Source organism: Ictalurus furcatus, chromosome 14 (genome assembly GCF_023375685.1).
Source record: "Ictalurus furcatus strain D&B chromosome 14, Billie_1.0, whole genome shotgun sequence".
Taxonomy (NCBI): domain Eukaryota; kingdom Metazoa; phylum Chordata; class Actinopteri; order Siluriformes; family Ictaluridae; genus Ictalurus; species Ictalurus furcatus.
This window is the reverse complement of record NC_071268.1, coordinates 17,037,729-17,059,761: the sequence shown is the minus strand read 5'-3', so window position 1 is coordinate 17,059,761 and position 22,033 is coordinate 17,037,729. Positions and strand designations below refer to the sequence as shown.

The 22,033-nt window shown below is 37.8% G+C and overlaps 3 protein-coding genes across 8 annotated transcripts; all 3 read right to left on the bottom strand.

Annotated features, from left to right (window-relative positions):
• Nucleotides 1-364: 364 nt before the first annotated feature.
• Nucleotides 365-8,565, bottom strand: LOC128618331 (cholesterol side-chain cleavage enzyme, mitochondrial-like). Of its 5 annotated transcripts, none has more exons than XR_008387695.1 (12): nt 8,484-8,565; nt 4,136-4,567; nt 3,407-3,562; nt 3,129-3,328; nt 2,773-2,976; nt 2,456-2,616; nt 2,161-2,327; nt 1,725-1,803; nt 1,441-1,632; nt 1,048-1,187; nt 715-878; nt 365-628 (listed from the first exon to the last, which is right to left on the bottom strand). XR_008387695.1 is itself a non-coding variant. In XM_053641879.1 (11 exons), exons 2-10 carry the CDS (start codon nt 4,444-4,446, stop codon nt 1,065-1,067), a joined length of 1,593 nt encoding a protein of 530 aa, XP_053497854.1. In that variant the 5' UTR covers nt 4,447-4,567; nt 8,484-8,565; the 3' UTR covers nt 365-628; nt 1,048-1,064. The 5 variants fall into 5 exon arrangements, 2 of the variants coding, with proteins under 2 accessions (XP_053497854.1, XP_053497852.1); XR_008387696.1 differs by having other exon boundaries at nt 715-850; XR_008387694.1 differs by having other exon boundaries at nt 715-1,187.
• Nucleotides 8,566-9,316: 751 nt separating this feature from the next.
• stoml1 (stomatin (EPB72)-like 1) lies at nt 9,317-14,292 on the bottom strand. Of its 2 annotated transcripts, none has more exons than XM_053642370.1 (6): nt 13,435-14,292; nt 12,348-12,497; nt 11,990-12,193; nt 11,582-11,795; nt 11,299-11,487; nt 9,317-10,615 (listed from the first exon to the last, which is right to left on the bottom strand). In XM_053642370.1, exons 1-6 carry the CDS (start codon nt 13,696-13,698, stop codon nt 10,419-10,421), a joined length of 1,218 nt encoding a protein of 405 aa, XP_053498345.1. In that variant the 5' UTR covers nt 13,699-14,292; the 3' UTR covers nt 9,317-10,418. The 2 variants fall into 2 exon arrangements, with proteins under 2 accessions (XP_053498345.1, XP_053498344.1); XM_053642369.1 differs by having other exon boundaries at nt 11,299-11,493; nt 13,435-14,290.
• A 519-nt stretch (nt 14,293-14,811) lies between these two features.
• Nucleotides 14,812-19,979, bottom strand: nr2e3 (nuclear receptor subfamily 2, group E, member 3). Its single transcript, XM_053642161.1, has 9 exons — nt 19,862-19,979; nt 17,554-17,931; nt 17,158-17,308; nt 16,972-17,075; nt 16,598-16,873; nt 16,275-16,456; nt 15,859-16,099; nt 15,643-15,748; nt 14,812-15,490 (listed from the first exon to the last, which is right to left on the bottom strand). Exons 2-9 carry the CDS (start codon nt 17,642-17,644, stop codon nt 15,358-15,360), a joined length of 1,284 nt encoding a protein of 427 aa, XP_053498136.1. The 5' UTR covers nt 17,645-17,931; nt 19,862-19,979; the 3' UTR covers nt 14,812-15,357.
• Nucleotides 19,980-22,033: the final 2,054 nt, after the last annotated feature.

Here is a 22,033-nt window from a genome sequence, read left to right as displayed (position 1 = left end):
TAGGCTATACAAAGATTACAAGAGTACAAGAATACAGTGTCACAATTCTTGTGTCATTACACAGGCAAAGCAGTTAGTCAAATCCATGAAGTAAAAATAACTGAACTCTCAGTAAAACATTTTCATTATTACAGTGTCTGACAGATGTCTTGGGCAACTGAGATTAATTTATATCGTTAAAATACATCATGCCATTACTGCAAAATACCTCAAAAACTCTCAGAAAATAAGGGTTAACCCCCTAAGTCCATTAATAAGTGAATATGCTGTATGTGTTCTATTCAAATTCAGCAGCCTTTTGCAGACAGTGAGAAGCTCAGACTGTTAGAACAGCTAGAGAGAGCAGAGGCATGCATCCGTGTTTTGGGCAAACAGGTGTGTTTCTCTAAAGAGTAGATCACTTTAATGAATACGCAAATGTCAAAATTCCATCTTCAGAGAGCTGAGTCAGTGTTTTGTTGTGTTGTTTTGTAGCTGGAGGAGAATGCCAGGCAGTGGGGGAAAGAAAAGCAGGACATGTTGACCAGACTCGGTGAATACACTCATGGATTTGCTCGTACATCAACCTTGCATTATGTGCCACTGGTCAGTACACAACCTTGACCACAGATATCTGTTCATGTCAAAGCTGAAGGACATCAACACAGAGAGTTAATACTTAGAAATAAAATAAATAGATATAGAAGACATGTATTTTGTAAATAGTAGGCCTACTTGCTGTCTGATGATGGTATTGAAGTAAGTAACATTGTATAACATTGTTTTTTCTTCTTTGATTATTTAAAGAATAGTGTTTCAGACTCCATTTTGGGACACATACGTCATAAGGATCTGGACACCCTTAAATGACCTGATTCAACATCAGAGTATTTAAAATGCTGTTTTATGCAGTATAAACAAGAAAGAATAGCAAAACAATACATTAGGAGCAACCTTGTGTTATAATAAAATTAATTCATTTCCATACAGTATTTATCGTCCATGTTTTTTATTCTTGATGTGTTTCCAGTATTAGAAATAGTTTGTAGTAATGAATTAAAACGTTACCTTTTGGAAGGAGTTTGTCATTTACTGCTTTGTAGAGGCTTTATAGTTAACAGAATGGGTTTCTCAGGAACAAGTATAAGCTCAAACGTGCTCCTCACTTCTAGCTGTCTCTGCTTCTCAATCTTGAAATTCTCCAACATCTGTGAAAGAAAGAGTATGAGTTACAGATTTCACATGCACATAGGCATATATGAGGGATGAGGGTTTTAAATATTATATATATATATATATATATATATATATATATATATATATATATATATATATATATATGTATATATATATATATTAGAGAGAGAGAGAGAGCAAATAAATTATGGAATAAAATAATCAACATAGACACATTTCATATATCTTAGCTAGCCATAGTTAATAAAATATTATAGAACAGACATGGATGAGGAAGAGCTGCATCTCCGTCTCTGCAATTCTGCGCCCAAGGCATTGACGAGGCCCAAATCCGAAGCCCAAACTCCTGAAGTAGTGACTCTCATTCCTCAGCCAGCGAGAAGGCAGGTACTGCTCTGGTTTGGAGAAGATGCGATAGTCCCTGCCCATGGCATACAGTCCCAGCTGCACTAATGTCTGATTAACACACACTCAAGGTCACTTACATTATTTCACATATTGATAGCTTTTCCCTAGCTCAGATTCAGGTTATTGAAGTTGTGGCTCACCCCAGATGGAATATGGTAATTTTGGATCACAACATCATGAGTGAGGTATCTTTGCAGGCTTACTGCTACAGGGTGTAGCCTTTAAAGGAAAAGGGTTACAGTTAGTAAAGACAACAAGAATATTTCATTGAATTAATTCATCTTGATTAATTGTCTAGAATTAATCTAGAATTCATTTTTAGAAGTAGGCCTAACAGATAACCCCCTCCCTCTTTGACAATACACATGTGTGACAGGCTTCATTTGAAATTTGAAGTTAACTGCAGTTTTGGTTTTGTTTTTTTAGTAAAGTATGCTTTTCAATTTTATGAAAATTGTCAAAAAACGAACATCATAGAATTTTTGTTAGTGCAATTAATGCTCTGATACATTGTTTTCTGTAAGTATTCTACTTTTGTAACAGCGTGAATTGAGTCCTAGTTTAAGCTGTCCACACCTGAGTGTCTCTTTTAGAGCACCTTTGAGCAGTGGCACCATTTTGAGCATCTGCACTGTGTCTCCCTGTGAGGCAGCGCGAGCGGCAATGATCTCTGCCCTCAGCTCCTCTTGGAGGTCGGGGTGCCGTGCCAATTCGTAGAGAGTCCAGAGGAGGGTGATAGATGTCTAAATCACAGTACGTACTACATGAGTAATGAGATCACTGCTAAATAATGGCATATTTTAGGCATCTGACTGGTAAGAATTTTTTTTATAAATAGTTTCTTTTTTACACCTTATAAAAGTTGTCTTACCGTGTCCACCCCTCCAGCCATCAGCTCAGTCACACTAGCCTTGATTTCCTCAATGGACAGTCGGTCAAGCATGAGAAGGCTGGCCAGCACCCCGGGATATTTGTTCTGTTCTCCAGATTCCTTCCTCAGCTGCCTGTAGATGTTCTGAATACAGTGGTCCGCTATTGAGCCCCAGAGTGCAATAGATAAAATACAAAGACATGATCCTGATCACACAAAGATTTCATGCTTAGTAGTATTTGATTTTGTTCCACTCTCATATGTAGGGTGATATTATTTTTATTTTAGCATTTTTGTCCACTAGGAAAACCTCCTACCCTGGTTGAAAATACCATCCCATGCTTCCACATGATCTTTCCAAACTTTGGCTCCAAGCCGCCGTAACATGGAAGGGGGGATGTACAGCATGGGACAGGTGGTCTTAAACATGAGAGTGATGCAGTCAATAAAATGCTGAGCCTCTGGATCAATGTAGTCCAACAGCAGCCCCAGACGTTCACCATATAATACTGCACTCACAGCTGAGACACAGACACAGATCATGTCAACATTCAAACAGTAAACTATGTATTGCTTTTGAACATTTGATTAGCATCAATAAAAGTTTTAGCATAACAGTGTTTTAGTCCAAATGATTCACTGCTGATCTGTTGTATAGTGCGTTAAACCTTACATTCTAGTGCATACTTGAAGAGTTCATGGGACAGATCTGTGGTCCATTTGTTCTGTCCACTTCTTTCAATCTTTTTATAAACTCGAGCAACAAAGTCCTGGCCAACCTCATCCAGCAATGGCACAAAGTTCCCCTGCACCTTTGGCGAGATTACCTCCCGGTTCAGAATGACTCTGTTGGATCGCCAGTCCTCTCCATCTCTGAACAGACAGACAGACTGAAGTTTGCACTCAAGCATATTTAATTAGTAACCAAAAACCTAATATGAGGATTCATACTTCAGAAGAACACCATATTTGCGGTTTCTAAAATCTCTATAGGAGGTCCAAGGTTCCACTCTGAGCCTTTTAGGGTAGTGACCCTCTGCTTTGAATAAGATAGCAGCATCCTCAGGGTTGATAATATTCACACTTTCATAATACCCAATTTTCTCCCTGCAAGAATGAAATATGCATAATTTAAGTAAATTTTATTATATAAAAGACATTTCATAAAATAAATTAATATTCCTGTTGTCATAAACAGTATTAATTTTTAAGGAAGGAAGAAGGGATAAAAAAAAAAAACCCACCCTCAGCTTGTTCTTCACATAATGTCCTTTGGTATAGCTGATACGAATGTATGTTTTGACTAAATTCTCTTACCACAGGACAAGTGGGGGAAGTTTATTCTAGGATAGGCTGTTTATGGCACAAATGATTAACTATCAAACAGGAGTTATATCATATCATCATTACATCTGATAGTTTTCATTTAAAAGCAATTCTTTTTACCTTAATGAAATGCTGCTTTTTAGCAAATTTTTATTTTTTAGGAATTCCAAAATTAAACTTGTGAAGTCTGGAAAAATCCAAGCTTACAAGGTACCATTTACAAAAACTAGCTCCCTAGTTATTCTCGTAAGAGTAAATAATTGTAAAAGAATGTATGCAGTAGGAGGAATCAGAAGAAAAATATTTTAATTATTGGTCAAATACATAGATCAGTATTTTATCTTAAAGGTTTACCTGTAAATGGGCCCAAATGTGTTGAAGTTATGCACCATTATGTGATGGATGTTCTTGAATCCATCCAGTTTCCAGAAGGTGTAGAGATTCCCTACACTGTTCTTCCACATTCCAGGAATCTCATTGAAGGGCTTGACAGTGGAGCTGCTTGCTGGAAATAGTGTCTCTTTGGCAACAGGCATACTTCCACTGTGGCAGGCTCTTACCTGGCCTGGTCCTTCCAACATGGCTAGAGTTCGAGCCAGAGAACTGCTCCAAGCTGTACACCTCACCGCCATCACACCCATACTCATGCCCATGCCCATACCCATGCCCACACACACACACACTCAGTCACACTCCCCTTTTCTATCTCTCACCGTGGCAGTGGGGGTGTGGTCCAGTGTCAGTTGAGGACAGAGAGGAGCAGATAACGTGTGGTCATTCTCAACTCTGAGAGAGAGAGAGAGAGAGAGAAAATGGCATAGCAGTGAAAAATAAATGCGAGCATAAGTCTTTTCTAAAGTCACCTGTTTCCCAAGTCCTCTTTCCCACCCACACATGCCAGGGTTCCATACTCACTCTTTCTATCTCTCCTCACACCGTCACTCTCAGGGACAGAGAGTTCTCCTGCTCAGGGTCTTTGGTTTTATATGCACCTCCTTAGAGTGCTTCAAGGTTAAAATATCAGTTCACATGTAACAAGCATTAGTAAAATGTAAGCTTTAAAAAGCTTAAACTGACTGCATGGCAAGCTTTTACTTTAATTAGCTACATGCAAAACTTTAAACTTTATTTTAGTTGATTACATCGAGGAGACCTAAATAAATTTTACATCTATACTGAGGTATTAGAATAGGCTGACATATATTAGGTAATAGAGCTCCAGGAGAAAGATAAGGCTTAGCTATTAATTTCAATTATTCAGTAGTTATTATAAAAGAGCCATACCTGTGTAGTTAGCTAGTAGCTCTGCAAGAGAGAAATCTAAGACTCAGTAATTACTGCTTAAGATTCAGTTCATTACTGCACAGTTAAACATGAACTCCTACTAACATACTGAGTATTTAACTAGTAGTTTGTAGTATTTTATAGAAATAAAATGGGTGCTAATTAAGAACTTATTCGTTCCTGCTTAGTTCCTGCATATTTACCATAATTACCTAAAGTAATTGAACAGTACTGTAAAATGTTCCTGAAAATATTTTTTTAAGAAATGACTTACAATTTAAATGCTTCAATAAGTAAACAAAACAAATTGTATATTCTTGCAAAGGACATTCCATACTTTGTGGTAATGTAGAAGTTTATGAGGACATTTGGCGGTTTGTAAAATGCAAAGCTAATTGCAACTAAATGCAAAAGTTGTATTGTGTAAAGATACTCATTAATAGAGCTACTACTATATACTATAGCCTATAAGAAAGGAAGGATAACATAAGGGTCTGTGTACGTTGCGCTCATTTGTTTTTTTTGTTTCAAAAGTGAAAAACAAAATACAAATAAAGACGCGTTCATTATTACTTTTTTGTTTTAATATTGACAATTAAATTACTAGGATTAACTATGTTTAAAACAAATTTTTGCTCAAAAATGATAAATATTTCAGCTATGTCTCATTTATAGTTTCTTGCAGTCGTATTTTATGTATTGGAGTTATTTCGTTTTGGAGCAAGCTTGCAGAATGTTCTGACTCGGTGTCACAGCGCAAGTTGCCTAAGGGACCTTCTGGCAATTCCACCCACTGAGATAAAACGTCAACGTTGTCCAAGCATTAAGTAAAATGGCATACGTTATAACATACAAAAGTCATTTAAAAGCATACATTTTTTATATTCTAAAGGCTGTAGCAGGCTCACAATGAGATGTACCTCACCTAAAAGTTTTTTGTTTTTTTTCACATTTGTAGTAAGTTCCTATTGGCCAGACTGATGTACTACATGTGAGATTTTTCTAATACCTCCCTTTATACAGATACAATTCTCAATTATTTTAATAGCTCAGGCATCTCATTGTGCACCTGCTACAGCATTTAGAATGTAACGTGTGTTTTCAAATGACTTTTGTATGTTAATAGTTATAAGTCATTTAAATGCATGGACAACGTGGACATTTTGGGCCAGATCTAGGCATAGGCAGGGGTGATCTGAGCCCACCCAAACGTCTGTCTTGCCCACTCAATCAGAACATAGGCAAAGACAACATTAATCTTTTATTTTTAAGATTTGTGTATTGGTTAAATGCAATCTGATGTCAGCTGTGTGTTGAGAAGTTTGAGGAAGGGCTGCAGACTACCACAACCAATTACAAAATAACGCCAGAAAATTGCAGTATTTTTCTATATTTTTCGGTATTTCCGGGCCTGTTCACATTTTAACTCAGTGGGTGGAATTGCCCGACAGTCCCTAAGGGAACTTACTATACGGGTCAGACCATTCTCAGGTGCAGCTCTACTATGCGCTGGTATTTTGTGAGTAAATGTTTTAGGTCCGTATATAATTATTGAATATTATTAAAACTAATGATGGTATTGATATCTATGTAGGACTGTCGCCTCAATACAACAAGGGCAGGGGAAAGTGAATATCCAGCGAATATTGAACCTAAAACCAACTTTATCGCGGTGCGAGGATGGAGAGGAAGCGGCCAGGTGGAGCAGAGAGGGAAAGGGCATGCAAAAGGAAAACTCTCCAAGAAGAAACAGCGAAATTTTGCTAAATTACTGACCAGTTCAGGGCTTCAAGTGCAGTTCAGTCTCATCTGTAAATACTGTAGCTTTGTGTTCGCTAACTTAGCTAATCAAGTATTAACCACAGTTTCACTGCTAGCAAGCGTTAGCACTATTACTATCACCACTCAAAATATGATAAAGGGCAGTGTTATCTACTGTATAGTTATAATAAGTAAAAAAATAAAAATAAAAAAAAGTAATTCAGCAAACAAATATCCAAATGTACATACAGTAGGCGACATTTAGGGAGCCCTCCATGTTGTTATTTTAAATGTTGAAATTACAAATACAGCTAGGGCAAACAAGAGCAGCAACAATAATGACAAAAACAAACACTTTTCCAAGCTAGGAGTCATAAAAGGTAATATCATGTTCAATATTAGGATTTTTCTAAATAAATATTGTCATGATGTAGTCAGTATTGTAATAACAGGTATTTAAGTAATTTAGAAAATTATGCCTGCCCATATGTGACGTTGAAAAACAAACAAACATTTTTTGTCCTATTTTTCACAATAAGGTGGAGAGAGTTAACCTGGCAGTAGCTCTGTGCAGTGCTCACACTTCAGTATCAACCTGAGATGACAGGTAGAGGTCAAATAAGAGATATTAAATGTGCTTTAATATATTTGTATAAAATATAGTGTGGTTAAATCTCAGGTGTTTTAAGTATTTTTAATGTGGAGACAGTTCTGTTCATAGCAGTAGACCCGGTAAAAAAGTGACAGGTTCATGAAAAAGTGGCACAAGAAAAGTGTCTTGTTTACCTCTCTTCTTCATTTACTGTACTTTTGTGAGTGAAATGTAGTTATTGGAAGCTTTGCACTTCTGGTGTTTGTTAAATGCTTGGCATACCCATGTAAGATGATATAAATTAGGACTGCTTCACTACCTCTAGGTTGCTTGTTTATATTTTTACGGGATGGCCACACTGTGTGTAACAACATTAATTGTATGGGTTGGCCTGCATGAGTGTGAGACTGCCGGCCTGAAATTAAGTCCCAGTCCGGCCCTGGTCCTGAGAATCTAATCTAAGATTCCAGAATCTGTGGGAACAAAGGGAAATTATCTCCCGTGTTGATCACGTGGTCTCACACACATTTCAAGATATAAAACCATATACTGTTATTTCCTAAATGTATATGATATATATGATGTCACCACATTGCTCACCATGAACTATGGATTAGATTGATATCAAGCATGCCCTGAAGAATATTTTAACTAAACACAGTTTAGACCAGGTCTCTCTGACCCACATTTTTGATCATTTTAATCTTAATCAAATTACTGCCGCAATTTATAAATCTACTACACAGCTTGTAGCTGCTCCCAAACTTATTCTTCTGGTCAGATTAAAACGTACGCTTCAACTGATGTTTGTCGTTTCTTTTATTGCATTCTTTCACAACTTAAGCGCATTCAATCACCGTCAAACACCATCAAACACCGTCAAAAACTGAAATAAAGTACATAGCACATTCTCACGAGCATATTGTACATAAGCATGTTCTTAAGAGTCCATGAGTATTCATTCATCTTGCTCACATATTAAACTAGCATTAATGGCCTTAGGAAACATTGCACTATTACATTAAGATACAAACATGAAACGCACAACATCACAAACCAACATACCGTGTGCGCCTTCCGACCAGAAATCTAGGAGTTGCTGTAACGCTTTACTGTTTAATTACTCTCTTCTTTAGCACCTAACACCTAACTCCTAAACTAGGCTAATCACATGACCACAGTAACTTAAATTAAATGCAGCTCACTAGTTTAACCTGTAGGTGTTACTATTTCTGCAACCCTTGTAAAACAAAACTCACATAGGCAAATTATTATTAATATTTACATTGCATTATTGTAATAACAACAACATAACAAATAAATACTTTAAAGGCTTAAAGAAAGAAAAGACCCATACATGTTTTCAGCGACAGCTACACAGCTTGCTAAAAACTTGCAGTCATCAGGTAGTTATGATCTGGTGTCCTTTAATTTAATACTGGGGGCACTGCACAACTACTACTATTCCAGAAAAGCATGGGTTTAATAATGGCATAAAGCAGCGTTGTGGGAGTTTTCTCCATAAACATATCTATTAGCAGAGAAGGCCATAGAGATGAGGATCAGAGTCAGCCACACATCAATACACACATGACCTTCAAGAGCAGTACTACAAAAAAAACAAATTAAGTCTCAAACTGTGATTTTAATTATTTTTATTATAAAGAACATATATTAACATGTATGAAATTATGTACCATGTGATCAGACACCTGTTATATACTACAAACTGATCATTAAATACATACAAGTTAATATTTAAATAAACATTTAATTATAAATACACACACAGCAGTACTTTTACAGTGCAATTTAAAAAACACATTCTATTTTAGGTTCACATATACAGAAATTTGTCACAGGGATCCCTCCTATTTTTTTTTTTTTTTTTTTTCAGATTTACTTGACAGAATGCATATTTTAAGTCTGTCCTAAATGGCTTTTATTAATCCCAATATATATATATATATATATATATATATATATATATGTATATATGTATGTGTGTGTGTGTGTATATATATATATATATATATATATATATATATATATAAATTTAGCTATAATAAATTATGAGGTCATAGCAACAAATTATATAAACAGTACTGTTTACATTTGTATAGGTTGTGAAGGCATGAAATACACCTTTTCAATAAATTCATGTATAACTAGACATCATAGAGCAGGGGTGTCAAACTCATTTTAGTTCAGGGGCCACATACAGCCTAATTAGATGTCAAGTGGGCAGGGCCAGTAAAATAATAGCATAATTACCTATAAATAACAATAAGTCCATGTTTTTCCTTTGTTTTCATGCAAAGAAGTACAAGTATATTAGGAAAATCTTCATATTTAATGAAATATCCTTTTACAAAATATATCATGAACAACCTCAGATTTCTTAAGATAAACATGTGCAGTTTGCTTCTGATTATCATTTACATGTGTGCATTACAACTGGTCACAGTGTAGGTACAAATGCAAAAAATTTAAAGGTATTTGGAACTGAAAAATATAGTATTGCACTTTAAAATTTATGGCATCGCATGAACAATAGGATTCCACCAAACCAAACTTTTATGTAGTGAAGCTGTTGACTAACATTAAATTGCACATTTTTTAACTTTTACCCATTCATCTCTGTGAATAAATAGGAAGCGGTCCATTTTTCTTGGAAAACTCTACACTCTGTATCCACTTTTCTCCTTTTTGTCAGACATTTTGGTTAATGAGGGTGTGGGGACGAGTAGAAAATAGGGTAGACTACACCGTAATAACAAACAGCAGAAGGCGCATTGCTGCCATCTGCTGTTCGGTCTGAGTCCCACAGTGTGCCGCATCTTCTACTCTGCCTAAAACAGTGCGCCCCTAGCGGATAATTTAGGAATAGCATTTTATTAAAAATTTCAAGTTCGTGTCTTTTATGCATTTTTTCACTTTAAAAATTCATCCTGCGGCCCGGATTGAACCCTCTAGCGGGCCGGACGTCTGACACCCCTGTCATAGAGGCTTGATGAGTTTAACAAGTGCATCTAGTTTCATGGCAGTGTTCAAGTCTCCCTGAACTCTCAATCTGCCACTGCTGTATGCTGCAATTGGCTGTAGGTTGCCTTGGAACATGGCCATCATATCCTGCTCACTCATACTTAGAAACACATCTGGCTGCATCGCCTTGCCTGCACCACATGTTCCACTATCTGGAGAGACAATTGAAATTGAGAGATGAGAGAGAATTTATATAACATTATTCAACATTGCATGGTACATCACCTGGTTTACCAATTCAAATAAAAATACATTTAAAAAGTAAATTAATAAGATAAATGCTCAAAAATATGTGGTCAAATTAGGGCTACACAGTGTGTTGTTTGTTGTTTACTATCACATTATTGGCCCATGTAATACTAATATCGCAAAAATACACAATACATAGTAAGTGTACTACTATGTAACCTGTCTCTAAATTGGTGTGCATGTACTGTATATCCTGACAATATTACTAAACAAGCCATTTTTTTAAATACTAAAAACTACTTTACTAAAAATACTTTAATTCATATTATTTTGTATTATTTCTTATTACTTGTGCATGTATTATTATTAAAATAACATGCCAAGCATGCATCTGATTTTCAACACGACTGTTGTGACCATCATTGTGGAAAGAAGTCAAGGTGAGGGTCACAACTGAACAGCTGAACACGCAAAAAATGTCATCAGCAATGAGGAAAATAAATAATCATGACCAGATTTAACAATCTGATTAATAATCTAAGGATTATGTGGGTAGTTTGTTGAAATAAGACATTTATATGATTATAATAAATGTAAATACAACAGTGCCTTTTAGTCTACTCAAATGTGTTGCTACTGTACTTACTTTGAGTTAGATCCACATAGTAGCTCCTAGTCTGGCCAGTGCTGATACTGATGTGAAACTGGAAACAGGCTCCCACTTGCCTAACCAAGCTCTCAGACAGGACCAGTCTCACTGCTGCCAGGAGCTCCTCCATCACGCTGCTGCTTTCAGCTACTGGAGCCTCTGTGCTCGACTCGTCAGTAAAGAGCACTGTATCTGGAGAGAAATACATACAAGCCCATATGACCATGCTGATCTGAGGACACTAAATTATTTGACCTGGATTCACAGTGTGTAAAAGCACCTTTAGCAGGTGGATATGGTGCTGTACTTTGCCCCAGAAAGTGCATGGCGAGCTGCTGTATAGGCCCAGTCAGACCTTCTAGGCCAGGGACAGAGGGAGGCATGATGAGTGGCCCTGATTGAGACTCGTCTGGGGCACGGAGTACACTTTCCAGGGTCAGCTCGACCCGGTCCACCTCCAACCCCCAAGGCTTTGTCAGATCATTTATATCCATCTGCAAAACATACCACAGTTGAAATGATCTACAATCCTGGACTCTGTCCATCTGTTTGCTCAAATTACTCAGAGCCCAGATCAAATAATATGTTTATTAATGTGTAACATTCTTCTTGCACAGTAAAGCCTGCAATACCTATGCTGCTCTTGCATATAAATACTAAAGAAATCTGATCTGATTTGGCCACTTACCCCAAGATGCTCGCCCAGTTTGACTCTCTCTGTCTGTATCTCTCTCACAGTCCTCTTGCCCAGAGTCTGAGTCATAGCGTTCTGTGCAGTAAGGCGTGTGGAAGCCTTTAAATCCTGCAAAGCCACCACAGACATGACTGGATTCCAGATCCGGAACTGGATATCCGCTCCAACAGACACCAGGCCTCCGTCTTTCGTGGTCACCTGGTACAAGAAAGTGGAATCTGAAAATCCATTGTTTATTCAGAAAGCCTAAGCTACTGTTAAGCATCAGTGAAAATGTTGTTTGCAGAGCAGAAACTGAATCACTGGCAGCCTAAAATGGGCAGCACAAGTTGGTTGCAGTGTTTGTTAGTACCTTGCATGGTGGAATGTTGAAAGCCCTGGTTCTTAGGTCCACCCTTTGCCACTGGTCAATGAACGGAAGCACTAAAACCACTCCTGGACCCTTAGGAGGCCGGATGCGACCCAGGCGGAATACAACAATTCGCTCATAGTTGGGCACTGTCTTAAAACACACACACACACACACACACACACAGTACAAACGGAATTACACTTTGCATAGTGCACACTACCCACTTAAAAAATAGAGCTTTCCTAACAAGTGTTTCTCTTACACCTTTTATGTTTTCTACACAGTATCCCACTTTTTCATAATGGTTATTTACTCTAAACATTCCATACTGGTCTCGTTATAACTATATTGTGCACTACATTCAGCCATATCTTCTGCTCACCTCAAGACTATTCACAGTACAGTATACTCATCCTTAACATCCTATATATTGCAATACATTCAGTACTTTTCTGTGTTTTCATTGTATGGCTTTATATTGTAGACTAATGATTAAAAGTCCACTATCTTGTGTCATCCAGAAAAGAATGGATTTTTGTCTGGTTCTTTTCAAAGTTTTGACCCGTTTTCCTTACTCATCAGGGATCTAGATCAGATATCATCAACTGGATTCCTCTATCTGCTTTGCAACAACGTTTATTGAGAAATTTGCTATGCAAATAAATTGTATAGAATGTCTAAACTTATACTTTCTACATTTTAGCTGTGGTTTTAACCGCACCATATGTCACTGTATCACTGTAATTTATTTATTTATTTTAACTTTTATATTTCATTTCTATTCTGAACAGTGTAAAGAGTAGGCCGGGTTTTCATTTCACTGCAAGTTATATACTGTATATTATTGTGTAGGTGACTAAATAAAAAATCTTGATTCATGAATATTTCTTCTTATGTGGCATTACACTGTGATGATGCCTTGTGTAGAAATGTTGTCCATACGCTATGTTGCTTACAGGAGTGTGTTGCTTTATCACAAGAATTTCATTGCACATTTTATGGCACACGTAACAGTAAACTTGAACACTGCATCCTGAGATTGACTTGTACACAAATGTGTAGTGTTTAAGATATAAGAAGGACTTACTTTTAAAACAAACCATGCAGATATGGGAAATATGATGAGCGTACAAAGAAAAACCAGGGATATAACAGCCAAGTGGCATAACCGTGATATTAATCCTTGACTTTCGTCTATAAAATCGTTGTTTTTGATTTTAGGGACGTAATCAAATGAGAAGCCGCTGTTATACTGAGACTGTCCGGATGTAAACAGGCCCGGAGTATTTCTATTTCCGTGATCTCTCTGTGGGAGAGGCTCATAGTTAAAACTTACGGATCTACCAAACATTTTACGTCAATAATAAAAACGTATATTTTCTTTAAAGTTATAACGGTAGCGAGCAGAACTACTTTCCCATCGTTTCCGCTAACATAAAACACTACTTCCGTGTTGGGGAAAATACCGAAAGCCATTACGCTACTCATTTGTGGTGCACTTGGAAGCTTGGAGTGGGCTTGCGAGTCATACACCTCTATCCGACGGTTCCCTCTAGTGGACTGGAGGTGGCTTTCTATACTGCAAAAATTAACTGAGTTTAGTCCATCCATCCATCCATCTTCTACCGCTTACTCCTTTTCAGGGTCACGGGGAACCTGGAGCCTATCCCAGGAAGCTTCGGGCACGAGGCGTGGTACACCCTGGACAGGGTGCCAATCCATCGCAGGGCACAATCACATACACACTCACACACCCATTCATACACTACAGACACTTTGGACATGCCAATCAGCCTACCATGCATGTCTGATCAATTTAATTAGGTGTGTTAGCCCTGCTGGAAAAAACAAACAAACAATAGAAACCACCACAGAAATTCTAATGGTTTCCACTACAAATACCATTACAAACCATCAGCTAACCATTAAAACCATTTCATTACCATTATTGGTCCTTTATGGTATCCACTAGACATAACATGCCACCAATAGGATGCAACAAATTAAAACCAATACAATTCCCATTATAACCATTAAAACCATTACATATTCTTTGAGGGTTTCTATTGTTTGTTTGTTTGTTTATTTTTCAGGATGGAGAGCAGGGAAAACACTAAAATGTGAAGGACAGTTAGTACTCCAGGAGATCTGTGCATAGGTTGCAAAAACTACAATGATGATTTAATTATAGTGAGCTAGATATTATTCATCTGTCTATTCAGTTACCTGTACAAATTGTAATTAATGTGACATGTATGATATGAGGTCAAAACTGGAGTGGAAATTGGTATGTCAAAGCTAATTTCTACTGCTTCAGTGGGCCACCCTGTATAAAAACATTATAAGACCTCTGTGAAGTCGACCCAGTGTCCGCTTATTCACAATCTGATTTTTTTAATTTTTTTTAATTCTTAAATTTGTAATGAAAATAAGATGTTTATCTCTGAACTTAAAAACTGTCTTTGGATTTCAGACGAAAAACAACAAGGTTTGTCTTGTGGTTGAAAGATTTTATCAAAATATATATATATTTGCATTATGAAAAGCTGAAAAGGCAATACTGCAGTTTATTACATAGACACATTAAACAACAATAGGCTGTTATATGCTCTACCTAATAAGATACAGTAGAGTGAGCAGTAATAAAAGTACAAACTATAATATAAATATTTAAGAAAAAACCTGCTAAAACAGTATAGACTGAAATGAATTTGATGCTGGTCCAAGCTGGTGTATTATGATTACTCTTGGTCTGGTGGTGATGTAGCTGGTTAAGATGTAAGACCATGTAGGTAAACCTGATCTGGTGTAGCTTGAATAGTCATAGTGGTGACCAGTGCTGGCATGAAAGAGGAACAATATGTATATTATATGTATATGTACACACAATATGTATACATATTCCCATTTCAGGTATAATTGCTTTAACAGGCATCTTATTACTACAGAAAAAAAATCTCCTCATTTATACTTCAGTGTTGATAATACTGTCACTAAGAACAAATGATTTTCAGTTCTTAAACATGTCGCAGAGCAACTTCTCCATGGGTGTGTTTCCAATAGTTCTGTGGAAGAAGAGCAATTCAATCCTCTCTGAACTTACAAAGTGTAAAGAGGGAAGAAGCAACAACAGCCTCCCAAACCTGAGGAACACAAATAATTTAATTATGTTTTCTATTTTTATATGTATTCATATTTACATAAGTATATTTGGTTTTTGTTTCTGTGTGTGTGTGTGTGTGTGTGTGTGTGTGTGTGTGTGTGTGCGTATGTGTGTGTGTGTGTGTGTTTTCACCTTGCTGCTTGACTGGAGTAGAGTGTGTGAATATGCTGAGCAAGCATTACTTGAGACTGGTCTTGTAGATTCTCAACCTGATCTGGGTCTTTGAGGCCACTTATCTCTGTTTTAATGTTAGAACAAGTCTGTATCAACTGCAGCAATACATTGTAATTATACACAGACAATGCATGTATTTATCCTCTTTCAGCCTCCACAGATCAGAAAACTCACCAGACTTGAAGAGAACTATTGCTTTGAGGCAGGCGAACTCCGTAGGATCCACCTGCAGAGCCTTGAAGCGGCTGAAGAGTTCCTGCAGGAGGCGCAGGTCAGTGGCACAGGGGCTGCTTTTACCCTGTGAGGGAGGAGACAGCTCGGGTAGAGAAAGCAGGGGGCAACTTTCCAGCGGCAAGGACCACTGGATGGCACAGAGGAGGAATAGCTCACTCCATGCCTCCTCTAGCAATATCACCTATATTAAACAATGAGACAGAAAAATGTTGAAATGGTTGTGAGTTACAAGTTGCAAGCTTTAAATCAATCCTACTATGTGTGTAATCATTCATTGTTGTAAATACAGAGTAATATGTAAATGTTGGTGTAAGTGATAGGTTTCCATACAGCAAAAGAAGGAAAATAGCTTGTACCTGGTCCCTAAATGGCAGATGGGAGAAGACCGGCAAGTTCTTTGCCCATTTAACAGACATGAAGAGTAGGCGAGCGGAGGTCTCATATATGCTCTCAGGGCCAGAATAGGGATATAGAGTTGTGTTGCTCTCTGGAGAGCTTGTCTCTGGCTCGTTACTTGTTACATCAATATTCTCATCCACTACAGAGACAGAGCAAGATAATGTGTAGCATTGTAGGCCCAAATTCTACCTTAACATCATCACATAATAGCTTTAAGAATACCACACAAAAAAACATGCAGTGCTCTGCATGATTGGTTTGTTACTCTTTGTGTCCCTACCATCCTCTGGCTCGAGCTTGGCACATGTCTCAGCTGTCATCAGGCTGGCCATGAAGCGGTGGCTGTTCTTGGGGCTGCTGCTGCGCTGGCTGGGGCCACTGGAGTTGATGCTGGAGCTAATGGAGGAGCCCAGTAAAGGTCTGTTTATCACAGAACAGGAGGATGAGGAGGATGTGGGCTCCCTGGTGGTGGCTAGGTGTTCCTTCTCTGTATCTATGTCCAAGTTGTCTAACCTGACCTGAGCTGTGCTTCGTGGTTGCCTCTCATTCTGCACAGCTAATTGAGAAGAATGTGGTGAGTTAGAAAGAGAGTGACAGATCAGGAGAATATCAAAAAGGAATACATTAGGAGGGACATATGGAAATCAAACTCACCATCTTTGTTCATGCCAGCTTGAAGGCATTTCTTTAGGCGACATGCCTGGCACTGGTTACGATGGGCTTTATCTACTGGACACATACCTGTACCAGCTTGGCACCTGCAAGTTTATTATAATAGTATGACATATAGGCAATATAAAGCTTTCCATGTTTTTTAGAGCTGTTTGTTATTCTCCTCACCTGTAGATTAACCTACGTCTCACACTGCGCTTGAAGAAGCCACTGCAGCCATTGCAGGCATAGATCCCATAGTGTTTTCCACTGCTAGTGTCTGCACACACCTTACATAGCAGGCCTTGACTCAGGCTCTTACCCGGAGTTGGACTTTTACCTGTACACATGAAACAACTTAGTTATTTTAGGCAGAGTATAAGGAACTATTTAGTAAATTTAAATTTTACAGAAACATGACCTTTTTTATTTTTAGCTTGGCATTTTGTTCCAAGTAGGCAAAAAGATGGAACTGTTGCATGCACAGATATCTAAGAAATGCACAGTGTAAACCAAACCTGACTAAATAAAGTATACTTCTTGCTGACTCCTGGTGAAAAAACACTGGGAAACTTTTTAACTCACCTCCCTGGCTCTCCTCTGTGGAGCTGCTCCTAGATGAGTCTGTGGGGGATGTGGATGACATCATGGAGATCTTCATAATGGGATCCTCCATTAAGCTAAATAAAGCGTAGACGAGAAGTCTGACGTCACTTGAAAATTGCTGGAAAATGTATTCTGTCTGGTAATGTATGATCTCAAGTGGACTCCTGAAGGTTGGCTGTCCAACGGATTTACTTTCCCAGTGTGTCTTTAGTCCTGATGAAAGTCTCACTTCACTCTGATTTGTTCTCCAGAACCTGTTGCCTGTTGCTCAAGTAATGTCCAGTGAGGCCTGTCACCTGCTCATCCTGCCTCTGGTGATGCTGAAATGTGTTTGAGTCCCTGTCCAGTCCAGGCTCCCTAAAGGAAGACAAGGGGATTAGCAGCAAGCGCTGTGTAAGCAAATGCCCATTTGTCATCCTCTTAATCTTTACTGTCCATCTAGGGGTGGATCAATCAGTCACACGGTTTGGCATTAGGTTCATCCAAAAAGTGCAGAATAAAAGAAGAATGACGGGACTTTGGCTTTAGTTTGCTCACACGGTTTCTTTTCTTGTCCTTCTGGTTTTTGTTAACGAGTTTTAAACTTCAACATGTGAGCATCCAGTATCATTCTTTAGAAATATAATATGTAACATACTGCAACAAATATCTTAGCAAGTAAAGATATCTTGAATAAAGGAAAGGTTATCTAATATTTCACATTATGAGGTTATTATATAACAAATATAAGACCATTAGACCTATTTCAAGCTTAAAGTTGTCTTATTCTATTGCTAGATCATTTTGCTTATTTGGAGAAATAAATTCTTGAAATAAGCAAAATTATCTGCCAATAGAATAAACCCATTTCTTTTGAAATAGCTTGAAATTAGTAACATATCTAGAAGTAGGCTTAATAACCTTTTACAGGAAGAATCCGTTACAATGTTATACTATATAATCTTATAATCTTGTGATTTTCTTTCTTAGTTGAATTTTTCTGTTTTCAAAATATTTTACTTGCTAAGATATAATTTTTGCAGTGCATGAGAGGATAGAGAATTAAATGATTAACTTTCTGTGAGTTTTCTTTGTCATGAGTAAACAGATACAGATGCTAATGTGTGTTAGTAATTAGCTAAAATGACTGAAATGTAATGAATGATGGAATTTAAAAAAAACTGTTGATGTTATAAAAATGGAGATGCTAAGAAATACATTTTTAAGAGCAATGTGTCGGTCCATGGATAAGGGGTAGTTGTGCGAGTTTCGTGCCATTTCATCATTTTTTAATCCTTAGCATTTTCCAACATTGACAGTGTCATATCTGAACCAGCGCCAAAGCCCAATCCAACTGCCAGTGACCCTGAATGCCTTTTCTAATGTTTCTATTTGTCTACTTGGCACGCTTACATATTACCATTTGTCCTCTAGTGCAAAATTTTTTAACAACACAACTTAAAAGGAATTAGTTACCAAGAAGACACCCGTCTGCTAAGCAGCTTAGCTTACCACAAAACGTGTTCTCCTAAATCAAACAAAGACCCCATAAAGAAGGGGATGGAAACGGAGGGCAATTAAGTCGTGTTGAGGCTGAAAGAACAGTGAGGGCCCCGAGCACAAGTCCAGCCCAGTGCCATATGGTGGCTGCTCTCTGGATCTCAGTCTGCCCAATTAGTGACCTCTACCTGATTTACCAGTAATTAAATGGCTGAAGTCAGTGATTTGCTTTTTTCTTTGAATTGCCTGATTAAGGACTTACATAGAGGCAGGTCACATACAATAGACAGACAATCACACTCTGTTCATCTGTGGGATGTTCCCATGATAGTGTGATTACAGCAGAACCATAACTACAACATGTAGGAAAACTCCCCATAAACCTAATAAACCCAATATAGTATATAGTCTAATCCTGGCATATTTACTACCAATCAGTAAATCCACATCTGCATTTCTGAGACTGTGACAAGCAAAGAATATGGTGTTTTTCAGTTCAAAAGACAAATAGCTTAGAGGCTAAATGCAGAGATGATCTCTGCAAGAAAAAATCCCATGTAATGCTCAATTTGTTTAGGCTGATGACTCTGTTTCTACAACAGACTCCTCTCTGTTGGGTTAAACTAGTGTGTAAAAAGATTAGAGATCCAGATTAGCACAAGGGGCTTGTTTAGGAGCCCTATCTAAACTCTTAACTGGACAGTGTGTTTTACTTCCTGGTTCTCAAGACTGGTTTGATTTGATTCCCAAAACCATTCACACTACTACAGTCCCCTCTGAAACAATTAGAACAGGAAGGCTAATTTACCTCAATAGGTGATGACAGAAACATTGTGAGAGCTGTGAAGAAAAACACAAAAACAACCATCAGTGACATCACCAACAACCTCCACAGGGCATGGGTGAAGGTATCACAATCCACCGTTTGAAGAAGACTTTGAGAGCAGAAATATAGAGGCCATGCCACAAGATATAAAAACACTTATTAACAGTAAAACTCGGAAAGCCAGATTGGAATTTGTAAAGAAATACAGAAATATGAGACAAAATTTCTGGAACTTGCCCCGATGGAAAGGCCGCAGCACGGGGAGAACATGCAAACTCCACACACACATGGTCACGGTGGGAATTGAACCCCCGACCCTGGAGGTGTGAGGCGAACATGCAACAATAAAATAATCCAAAACTCAACAAAGGACTTTTTCAGGGGGAAAAGTGAAGGTTGTAGACGGGGCAAGTCAATCACCAGACCTTACACCAATTGAGCATGCATTTCACCTCCTGAAGAGAAGACTGAATGGAGAAATCTCCTGAAACAAAAAAGTCAAAGAGGTTGCAGTATATGCTGGGAAAGCGTCACAAAAGAAGAAACCAACAATTTGGTGATGTCAGAGAGTCAAGCAAGGGATATGCAACCAAATATTAAGTATTATTCATTTTATTTACTTCGAGACTTATCTGTTCCTATACTTTGGCTCACCTAAAAATTGGGTGGTCTGATACAAAGGGTTACATTTTTTATGTTGTTTAACACATCTAGATGTAAATACCAGGAAATAAAAGCTGAAATCCTAAACTCTCGATGAATCTTTTGATCTCAAACTCAAATGTCTTTGTTGTATCGCACAAACAAATTAATTGGCCTTGCCGTTTCAGTAGTTTCAGAGGGGACTGTATTGCCTACTGAGCCTACTTGACACTTGGGTGACTATAAAAGATACATAATCTAATTGTCCCAGGCTAGTAATTTGTCCATCCTGAGAATCTACTGTATGTTTGAGTATTAGAAATATTGGCAACATTTTACAGGAGAGAAGTATATGGCTACATAGTTAACTACAGTTTTCCACAAAGAGTACATAACATTGTATTGTTAAGGGATAAAAGGTGGAATAGAAAGTGAAGATTTTTGGAGTTTTGGGGACATTGTGTTTACTTTGCACCATGTTTTTTTTTTTTGAAGACACACGTAAAAACATGTGAGCTGCCATACAAAGGCTAAACAGTGGCGCTGTTTCTGTTGATGTCATGTGTTAGTGATACAACTGGGCACTTTACTCAATCTGCTGTGTGTGCAGGTGGGGGAGTGGCCGTCACAACAACCATGGTATTAGATGAGTTTATGTAACAGGCAGGTGGATGTCATGCGTAATGTTCTCTAGTAGCTTTTCAGAACAAGACTTGCTTAGATGAGCAGAGCAGAGATTATGAGAAAGCAAAGAGATTAGAAACTGTGTCTCAAAATAGGCACACTATAAACTGTGATAATTGATTGTGTAAAGCATATTTGTTTATATAACATTTTTAAACCTTTTTATTTAATTTTAGAATACTACATATCTATGCTTTCCATCATAATCATAACACAACCTTATCTCTTTCAACTGCATGCATGAATGGCACACACCCCCCAACAAATGATTAGGCTAAACGCTTTCATGGAAACTCATTTAGTGGGAATTCCAGTACATTTTCGTCACTAACTCTTCTGTGATAGAGATTGGTCTGCTAAGGTGTTTAGGATCTGATCTGGGCAGTGCTGACAGTGTAACTCTACAGCCTGTACTACATAACCTTAAAGTCTGTATCTCAGTGTGCCTGTACTAGAGCCATGAGTTGTGGAGATTAGCTTCTTATACTCCCTACACGTCAGAATAAAGCTGTCGATGTCAGGCATTCTTAATGGAAAAATAAAAGACCCTAAGTAATATGTTTATGTGATATTGGCATTACATATGCAAGTTATATTCTGTGCATGTGTGCAGCATGCAAGTGTGTCACTTTTTTTATTCACAGATTATTATTCAGTACTGAATGATAAAGATGTTAAAAGTAAAGTATTAAGATGGACACAAAATTAGACATTTGTCAGTCAATTCTAGTGTTTCCAGAATGTTCAAGAGGACTCCATCTGCCAAACAGAAGAGGCCTATCCTGTGTGAGAAGCTATAACCCTTCCCCAAGCATTGCCTGACCTAGA